General features: G+C 51.4%; 1 protein-coding gene across 4 annotated transcripts; it reads right to left on the reverse strand.

Moving 5' to 3' along the window:
* Positions 1–7: 7 nt before the first annotated feature.
* On the reverse strand, positions 8–9,247 carry FDPS (farnesyl diphosphate synthase). Of its 4 annotated transcripts, none has more exons than XM_068964544.1 (10): positions 9,148–9,247; positions 7,851–8,013; positions 6,584–6,724; positions 2,682–2,762; positions 2,415–2,537; positions 1,954–2,042; positions 1,785–1,857; positions 1,027–1,104; positions 791–925; positions 8–261 (listed from the first exon to the last, which is right to left on the reverse strand). In XM_068964544.1, exons 2-10 carry the CDS (start codon positions 7,989–7,991, stop codon positions 61–63), a joined length of 1,062 nt encoding a protein of 353 aa, XP_068820645.1. In that variant the 5' UTR covers positions 7,992–8,013; positions 9,148–9,247; the 3' UTR covers positions 8–60. The 4 variants fall into 4 exon arrangements, with proteins under 4 accessions (XP_068820645.1, XP_068820648.1, XP_068820646.1 ...); XM_068964547.1 differs by having other exon boundaries at positions 7,851–7,992; positions 9,148–9,183; XM_068964545.1 differs by lacking the exon at positions 9,148–9,247 and adding an exon at positions 8,528–9,100.
* Between the last annotated feature and the right edge of the window lie 638 nt (positions 9,248–9,885).

Here is a 9,885-nt window from a genome sequence, read left to right on the forward strand (position 1 = left end):
CCACAGGTTAGACAATAATTTATTGAGAAGCCTCCCTTCCCCACCTTCACAGACTCTAGGTCACTTTTTCCGCTTGTAGATCTTTTGTGCTAACCCCAGGAAGATGGCTGGGGGTAGCGGCGCAGCATACTGCTCGATGAGACCCATAATGTGGCTGTAACTGTCTTCCTCGTATTGCATGTACACAGCCGACAGATTCATCTCCTCGTAGAGCGCCTTCACTCGGGCCACCTTCTCAGCCTCCTTCTGCCCATAGTTCTCCTGAAGGGTCGGGGGTAGGAAAACGGGCTTATTATCCTTCCCCCAACACCTCTAGGTCCCCTCCACTCCCCCATCCAGAACTTCTCCAATGCCATTTATTCATTCCATTCCTGCCTCCAGTTTCAAGGGTCTCTGAGTAGCTATGATCTCAAACTCCAGCACCCCCCCACGCCCCGTCCCCATCCCAAATCCTCACTCAGTCGGGGTTCAGGCCTCAGCTTCCTCTACCCCAGGGTTTCTCAACCCTTGGCCCATTTGAAATTTCTGGCAGATAGCTCTTTGTGGGAAGCTACTGTATATGTGGTATTTGGCAGCATCTCTGGCTTCTACCCACTAGGGATCCCAGTGGCAAACACACACACACACCAAGTTATAGTGACAAAAATAAATGTCTCCTGACACTGTCAAATGCCAGGGCGGGCGGGCAGGCGTGTGTGTGTGCGTGTGTGTGTCAAATCACGCCCATTGAAAAACCACTGCTCTTTCCCCTAGTTCACAGCTTGGGGGTCCACAGCACACGCTAGGGCACCTGCAGGATTTGGCGCTGTTCTGGAGAGGCCCGCTGCAGACACTGAACCACCAGCCAGCTGCACTTGTTGTCCTGGATGTCTGTGCCGACCTTACCCGTCACGCTGGGGTCCCCAAAGAGATCAAGGTAATCATCCTGGGCAGAGGGGGTACAGAAAAGAAGGAATGAAGAGACTGTAAGGCAGGGAAGGAGCAAAGCTTGAGCCTGTTTTCTGCCAGTGCCCCATGCCTTCCTACCTGAATCTGAAAGAACTCTCCCATCTCCAGCAGGATCTTCTTGGCATTGGCATGCTCCTTCTCCCCATCAATGCCCGCCTACAGTGAAAAGGGGGTTAACAAGTCATACACCAGAGGTGCCTGCATCTTCCTGGCTGCTTCCTCCCATGAAGAGGGTCTTGCCCCAGTACAGCGCCCCCCCCCCCCCCCAAGTCTTCTCTCCTTTCAGACATCCTTGGCTTCCCTGATAAAGGAAGTCCTGGCTGACGGTCCACCTTCCATCCCACTGATATTAGCTATGGGTCTTCTTGCAAGTCACAGCAGAGGTGAGTCCATTCTGGAGGCCCTCAGACTCTTCTCTCACAAGGCTCAGTCCCTGAGTCACTCTGATCCTGACTCCTAATCTTTTTACCATTTCCAAATTCTTTCACTATGGAAAGGAAACTTGGAGAAGGTCAGCATAGATAGTTAACCCCATTGATTGCCTTTGAATCTAGTCTTCTCCCTCCCCACTCCTACTACTGAACACAGATGGAGAATTCATTGTTCCCCCTTGATGGGCTGTCCACTTTCATGTAAACCACTCAGTTCATTTTTATAATTAGTCCCACAGGTGGGGATTTTATCCGCATCTTATAGCTGAGGAAACAGACTCAGGAAGATTAAGTAACTTGCTCAATATCACTCAGCCATTCCCAGTGGGGGCATGCCTGCTCCGTGCCCTCCTTATTCAAAGGCCCACGTGAGCAGGGCAGCAAGGGATGAAGAGGCTCACTCACCATATACATGGCTGCAGCTACAGGAAGGTAAAAGGAGTAGAAAGCTGTCTTGTACTTGACAATAGACTTATACCTGCGTGCAGGGAGGAGATAAACTCCTTAGAAGGGTTGTGCACCCCCTCCCAGCCCTCCCTCTCACTGTCCAGATGTGGTTCCCAGGGTCCCTCACCTCTTTTCTGTGAATCTGCCAAGATCCACGTTGCCCTGGGGGGCTGTGATGAGGTCCAAGGTCTGTCCGATCTCAGTTTGATAAGAACTCTAAGGAGCAGGAAGATGGCCTGTGAACTGGGCTTTCTCCAGGGCTGGAGAACTCTGAAATCTTGGGCCCTACAGCCCACAGCAGTTGATAATTGGGTGGTCAGAAAGACAGGAGGAAGAGAGGGCTCCCAAACTCAAGGCCCACACAGTCACACACATCCCCTTTACCACTCCTTTCAATCACAGAGACACAAGGAAGCCGCCACCACCACCCGCCCCGACTCCCTCCCTCAATTACTTCCCCTTCCAGGCAAACCTGGGTTATCACCCTAAAACAAGACTGTCCCATTGAGGACAGTGAGCATGGCTCATCTGGACAAGAATGTCCCATAGAGGCCAAGGCCACCGCGGGAGCCCTCGTCTGCAGCACACCTGCAGGAAGAGCTCGATCAGGTTCAGGTAATAGGGCTGTTCCCGACAGTACAGCTTCAATAGGCGGTAGATGGATGATTCCAGAAGGAAAGCATCATTGATGGCATCCAAACCTATGCCTGGCTGTCAGGGACACGGAAAAACAAGCAATCAACTTCTGGCCTAGACTCATACCAAGAACCCGCAACACCTCCTCCATAGGCTCCAAGTGACCCTTTCCCAGTGGTCTGTTGTCATGCCCACCGCACTACCTTCTTGCCCACTTACCTTCAGATACCAGCAAGTCTGCCCCCGGCGGGTGAGGGATGAGTCCATAATGTCATCTGACACCAGGAAGAAGGCTTGGAGCTAGGGGGATGGAAAGTGGAATAAGCGTCCCAGGGCTCCTTATGATTGTTCCTTTTACCAGTAAGAGATGTTGCTTTTAAGAATCACTGAACAGAGAAGGTAGGTCAGGATGAGGCCGAGGACTGGTTTTCTTGGCCACACTGTGTGGCATGTGGGATCTTAGTTCTCCAATCAGGGATCGAACCTGTGTCCCCTGCACTGAGAGCACGGAATCTCAACCACTGCACTGCCAGGGAAGTTCACCGAGGACTTTTAATCTGGGCTGTGGGACTTTGGAAAATTGTATGACTTCTTTGGCTCAGGCTTCCAAACTATAAAAAGGGACAAAAAGCTCCCTTGTTTTCAGAGTAAGAGATATAACAGATCTCCAGACAATCCCTGGTGTCAGGGAGATGATGAAATATCTTCATATACTGTACGCCTCCCTGGCCAAAAACTTTGGGGAGGATTTCAAGCAAGATTTCTTCATGCAGCGTGACTTTACATGACTTCAGGAACAAGAAAGGCTAGTTCCTGCATTCTCTCCGGGCACTGCTTACCCGCTCCAGCAAACAGGAACAAAACCCCACCTCAGGAAGCCCATTTAGGAGCCTGGGTCTAATAGGGTAGAACTGAAGTCTGACTCCTGGTAACTTGCACCCATGGCTCTTAAACATCCTCAAAGGGCTTCCTCTTCTGAGTGCCAGCCTCCTGGAAAGTACCAGACTATGCTGGCTCCCTGCAGGACTGTGAACTACCTCGAGGCAGGGACGAGGTGTCTGACTGCATGGCATTTGCAAAGCCCAGCACAGTGCTGGTCCATAAATGTCTGTCTAAGAAAGACATGAGCGGATGAAGCACTGTAACTTCTCCCGGAGATACTTCTAGCAGCCAGGCTACATATTCCGGCTCCCTCAAACAGCTTGTGAAGACATGGTTTGTTGGTTTTTTTTTCTTTTTGGCCACACCGCGTGGCTTGTGGGATCTTAGTTCCTTGACCAGGGATTGAATCTGGGCCCTGCTTCAGTAGTGAAAGTGCTGAGCCCTAACCACTGGACCACTATAGGAATTCCTTGAAGACATGGGTTTTAAACCTTCACCCCACCCTGATCCCTGTGTGTGTTCCAGTGGATCTGCTCAGAGGACGTGCCCACCACTACCCACCAGCTCAGGTGTGCACAGTGCAGAAAGGGCTGTTGTCGTTCCAGGCCAAGACCCTTCCCTCTGACCTCGCCCTGGAGTGGGGTCTGGGCTTTCCACATTGGGGCACACATTTTATTTACAACGTGTCTCTGTGGAGTGGCATTGTTCCCTGAAGCCACAGCTCCACTGCCTCCCCTGAGTGGCTACAAGGGCCAGCTGGTTTCAACCAGCACCACTCAACCAAGATCATCTCTGAAGGGCATTCATTCCGTGGCCTCCCTCAATCTCCTCTGCCCCCCAACTGCACTTTCTATTTATTAGGAGAACATTAAATCCACAGGGATTTTACCCCAGTATTGGGTGGGTTTTTTTAGTAATCTCCCCAGGTATGTGTTACAGTGGGAAGTAACGAGAAACACACCACATTACCCACACTGCATTCTTACCAAAATGTCTCCCCTGCCTATTTCCTCTAGATACTAATCAGACTGGGCTGTGAGCCACTCTATCAGACAATTGGCCTAGACTTTTAAAAAGTCCATTATAATGGAGGAAGTATTCTAAAGACTGAAGAAAACTAACAAGTGCAACGCATCACTTCTGCTTGGGTCCTAGATGTTTGTTTTTTTTAAAAAAAAAACCTTATAGTAGACAATTGGAGAATTATGAATATTTAAATATGGAATATATATTAGATAATATTATGATATCAATGTTAACTATCACGACTGTTGCTCTGATTTGAATGCTTCCCCCCAAATTTCCTATGCTGAAATCCTAAACTTCAAAGATAACAGTATTAGAAGGTGGACCCTTTGGGAGGTGCTCAGATCATGAGGGTGGAAGCCTCATGCAAGGGATTAGTGCCCTTATGAAGGAGACCTCCAAGAGCTCCCTTGCCCCTTCCACTTGAGGACATAGCAAGAAGATGCTGGCTATGAATCAGGAAAAGAAGTCTGACTCCTGGTAAGACCCAGTCACATGGGTGGGTGCCTTAATCTCGCACATCCCAACCTTCAGAGCTGTAAGAGATAAATTTTCTGTTGTTTATAAGTTACCCAATCACTGGTATTTTGTTGTTGTTCAGTCGCTAGGTCGTGTCCAACTCTTTGCAGCCCCATGGATTGCAGCATGCCAGGCCTCCTTGTCCCTCACTACCTCTGAGTTTGCCCAAGTTCATGTCCATTGAATCAGTGATGTTATCCAACCAGCTTATTTTATTATAGCAGCCCAAACAGACTAAGACAGAGGTGAAAATGGTGTTGTGGTTATATAAGCAAATGTCCTTGTTTTTAGCAGGTAAATGCTGGAATAGAAAAGTAAGAGGTTGAAGGAGATGTGGTAGAAGTGAAAGGGAGAGAAAAGCAGAGATTATAACAAAATCATCCAAAACAATGGTGGACTGCTCAAATGGGGAAGTGGCTACAATACAGCTGCGTTTAAGAAAACATGGGAATTCCCTGGAAGTCCAGTGGTTAGGACTCAGCATTTTCACCGCCAGGACCAAGGGTCATCGCTCGTCAGGGAACTAAGATCCCACAAGCAGCACAGTTTGGTCAAAACCAACCAACCCAACCGCAGGTGAACCCACAGCGCAGCTAAGGTTAGTGACAACTGATTTTACCTGGTGAACTGCTGGGCCCCCCACCGCTCTGCCTTGCCCTCCCGCCCTTCACTCCCTGCCTGCTGTCTGAGGCTATGGGCTCCTCAGCACCACCGATCCCTAGAAGGGCACCTCTGTCACCAGGGGCCCCCTCCTCAGTGAGGCCTGCATCCTTTTACCCCCTTGGAGGCAAATCCCTACTGTATAGCCCCATCTCCCTTCCAAGCTCTAGACTGGAAATTCCACCACCTGCAGGACAGACAGCTCCACCTGATCTGCTCACGCCAAGAACACAGCATGGCCCGTGCTGAGCTCATCACACCCTCCCTCAGGCCAGCTGCTCCTCTCCACAGGCCAGGATCACCCGTCATTCACCAAGCCCAGAGCGTCTTCCCTCCTGGGCTCATCTCCCCACTCCTCATGGCCCAGCACCCGCCAACTCCAGAGCCTAGTCCCCCTGGGAACCCTAAAATGGAGACTTTTGGCCAGCTCAGCAAACCATACACCTTCAAGAACCAACTGAGCTTGGAGACAGGAAGACTGAGCAAAACAGATCCACACAAGAAGAGTCCATCTCCAGTCTTGGGGAAGTGGCTTCAATTCAACTTCGGCCAACTGTTGCTATAAGGGACTCTGGACCCATATCTAGCAATTTTCCATGTGACACAAGACATCTGGGGTTTCATGTGAAATCTCTCCTTTTGCTAGATTTAGGGAACTTAATTTTCAAATATTTTCAAAAACTACCAATAGGCTTCCAGTGTTCAATCTCTGCCATAAAATAATCTAGAAGAACTATCTCACTTTTGTGGCTGTCCTCAGCTCACAAGAAAGAGCTGACAACTTCATGGCCAGTTCCAAGGCCCGGGCCCACCACCAGAGTACAGGTGAAACACGCACCTTCCGGTAAAAGGGCCTCCCCACATCTGTTAACCCCTCGTCACTAAGTCTGGCCACAGCACACTAGACGCACAGAAACACAACCGAGAAGCCGAGTTTCAGGCCCATCCCTCCCCTCCCGTCCCACCCCATCCCACCCAGGGCACCCCCACTCTAGTAAACCTCGTCTTCGCCTGCTGCTCCCCACCCTTCTCACCAGTTCCACACACCAGCCCACAGTCAAGGCCCGCTGGAGACTGTCAGGATCTTGTTTCCCAGGCTCCACAAGCTCCCGGAACGTTACCACCACCGTCAAACCCCGATTGTACTTGCCTCCGATGGCATTGTACTCCAGGACCTGGGGAAAGAGCAGAGGGACAAGGAAGGCATCAGGGTCTGCAGAGCAGCTATTCTGAGATTTCTCCTTGTTTTCTCCCACCGGAGACCAGGGAACCTAACTTTATCCTCCTCAATCCCAACCCCTCCTCCAGGCAGCCCCTGAACTACTACTCTCCTGGCTTCTTCCAAGTCGTGGGGCAGAGCAGGAAGTTCCCCAGTCCCCAGGCTCTCTCTGCGTTGTCTTCTTCAGAACACTGAAAGGCTCCATACTGGAGATTAAGATCTGCTCCCAAACCCAGACAGGGCTTGAACCCGGGGAAAACTCTTGTGCATGCCAATAGAATGGATAGCTCAGGTCTCTCCCATCCCCATTCCTCCCTTCTCAGCCACCTCCTCTGCGACCCCCCTCCACGGTTCAGCCTATCTGCAAATAAAAAGCCTCTCACTTAACTAAGACAAGCCCCCTCCTCCCCAGGTTAGCCAGAGGACAGCTTGGAGGGGACTCAGGTTGGGGGGACCATCCACTACTCCTTCAGTGGCATTGCCTCCTGCTGGGGCTTTTCATTTTGCCTTCTGCTGCCCTGTTGTCAACCAGATGGAATTCACTGGGAAGACTTCCCTTTTTAATCTCCATCCCAGTACAGACTTCCTTTTCCTTAGTTTCCCTCAGACAAATGAGATGGCATTACAAAAAGAATCACTAGATATTCCAAAAGAATAAGGCAACGTAGGTATCTCAACAAATAGTTCCTGCCCTAGAGGAGGGGTTTCTGATGGAACACTACCTTTACTCAGCCCCACTTCAGACTGCTTCCTCCCTTCCTCCCAGGTCCCTGCCAAGATAGCCCCTTATGATTTCTGGACACCTAATTCCCTGTCTTAACAAAATCAAACACTTACCCAGATCAAAGCCTTCACCCCCAGGGAGATCCACCCCTATGCAAAGCAGTATGTCTGGCCTACCAGAACCACAAAGCTGGACTGATTGGACCTGCCTGGGCTCCGACCCCTCCAGAATGAACCCAGAGTCTCTCAGATAAAAGTCTGTTCCCACACCTATCAAAAGTCACCCCAGAGCCAGAGAGAGACCCCACACATGTACAGAGATTGCAAAGGTTCACCCTCTCAAGTTGTAAATCCCTCACCTCCTTGAGTCGGGTAATGGCATCTCCTGTCTCTGGGTGCCCAATGTCCTCCTCAGTCAGCACCTTGACAATCTGGGAGAAGTGCTGGATGAAATCCTGCCTTTCTTGGGCGAACGCGTCCAATTTCTGGTCTCCATTCATTCTGAGGGAGGAGTAAAATGCTCTGACAAGAGGGAGGACAAGTCAGAAACCTAATCAGCTGCTCCCCTCCCCAAGGCCCCTCACCCCTGCCAGACTCACCGAGGCTCCTCTGTCCACGCTTGCCGCCAGCAGCGGGCACTGTGCCAGGCCCCCAGGACTGGGCACCCGTGCCCCAGGGTGGGTCGCCGTAGGGGACCCAGCAACCTGTCCCGGGGCACCCAGCACGGGGCTGGCAGCAATAAGACCCCCACAGATCTCAGCCAGCGGGACAGGGGCAGCATGGGGGGTGGCATAGGGAGGGGGCATTGAGCACTCCCTGCAGGGGCAAGCACCAGAGGCAGATGCACGCTGTCAGCTCCCCAAGTCACCCTCCAACCTTCCACCTCTGTACCCAGAATGCCCCACTCTCTTCTGGGCTAAGCTGGAGGGCACTTACAGAAAGAAACGCAGGGAACAAAAAGTACGGCTGGGTAACCGAGACTCAGCTGATCATACTTAAAATAAGAAGGCTAGGACTCAAAGCCACGCAACTTTACCCGGCTGAGAAACCGTCAACGTCTCCACAAAGGAGCCTCTGGAATTGCTATACTCTTGCTTGCTTCCTCCAAATTCTGGAGCACAGACTGAAGAATCCAGAGTAAAGGACCTCAGGACCGGGGGCTGGGAGGATCTTTCAATCACCCTCTTTTATAGAGGCCAAACTGAGGCTCTAGGAGGTAGGAGGTACCCGGGGAATGGCAGCGCCAAATCTAGAACCCAAGTCTCCCTTGGTAGGCAGGGAGAGGGGAGCGCAGGCTTTGAGGCGTGAACGCAGAACCCCTGGGTACTATGGACATGTAGTCTGGGGCTCTGGGACTGGGCCTCACAGAGCCAGGACTGTGCTGACAGCCTCGGAGCAACACTGGGTGGGTGGGTGAGTAGGGTTCGCAGCGGAAGAGCAAAGCAGGGTGCAGTTATACTGGGATTCCAGGAAAGCACATGGCAGAGTTCGGGAGTTTCTGCACATCCACGGTGTCAGCTAGTCGGTCCCACCAACTCCCAAAACGGGGGAACACCGACGCAACAGACTGGACCTCCTGTGCCTTGAAGTTGCGCTACAGAGTTAAGACCGAGTTTCTAGCCCCTGCCTCCGGTCCCAGCCCTCGACCTCTCTCACCTGTTCCTGGATGCGGGTTGCAGATCCTGATTGTTGGAGGGGTACTCCTAAAAGCTGGACCGCGCGGCGCTCGGGTCGCTGGATCTAGTAGTTCTCGATCTCCTTTCACTGCAGGCAGCAATGCTTCACTAGACTACAATTCCCGACATGCCACAGGAGGGGCAACGATTACGCGATCTAGCGCGGGCTGGCTGGGCGGGGACGAACCACATTGATTGGCTACTTCCCCTCGTATGAGCATGAGGCCCTGTAACCAATAGCCAATGGAAGGGCTGACCCCTGGGACCTAAAGCTAACAGGGCTGGAGTGGGCGGAAGATGGGGTGAGGTTGCAGGGAGTCGAACAGGTTTGGAATTCCTTGAACTCAGGCTCTCAACAGTCGTTGTTTACTATTCAAATTGTCATTATTTTCCTGTGCAGTTGAGTGGCACGTTACTAAAACCCCAGGGGGGCCATCATGGCTACTTAACTGGTTGTCTAACTTGGGCCAATCGTATAACTTCTGAGCCTCAATTGACTTCTCTGAAAGGATAACACCGTGATATAAAGTATATAAAGTGCTTAAAGTGCTCAACAAAGCGAAGACTCAAGGAGAAACCAGAACCGTTATCCCTACACACAGGTACACACACACAGTGTACCCACCCACCGTGGATAACACACACACACACACATATAGTTTACCCACCCACCATGAATAACACACACACACAGAGTTTACCCACCCACCATGGGTAA

The sequence above is a fragment of the Capricornis sumatraensis genome, chromosome 2, assembly GCF_032405125.1.
Source record: "Capricornis sumatraensis isolate serow.1 chromosome 2, serow.2, whole genome shotgun sequence".
In the NCBI taxonomy this organism is placed as follows: domain Eukaryota; kingdom Metazoa; phylum Chordata; class Mammalia; order Artiodactyla; family Bovidae; genus Capricornis; species Capricornis sumatraensis.

Bases quoted from the DNA above. Each gene is read 5' to 3' on its own strand.
- FDPS (XM_068964543.1), bottom strand. From the start codon at position 8,284: ATGCCACCCCCCATGCTGCCCCTGTCCCGCTGGCTGAGATCTGTGGGG. The intron at 2,538-2,681 runs GTAAGTGGGCAA...TGTCCCTGACAG, and splicing joins AGACTTGCTGGTATCTGAAG to CCAGGCATAGGTTTGGATGC. The intron at 1,858-1,953 runs GTGAGGGACCCT...CCCTGCACGCAG, and splicing joins GGCAGATTCACAGAAAAGAG to GTATAAGTCTATTGTCAAGT.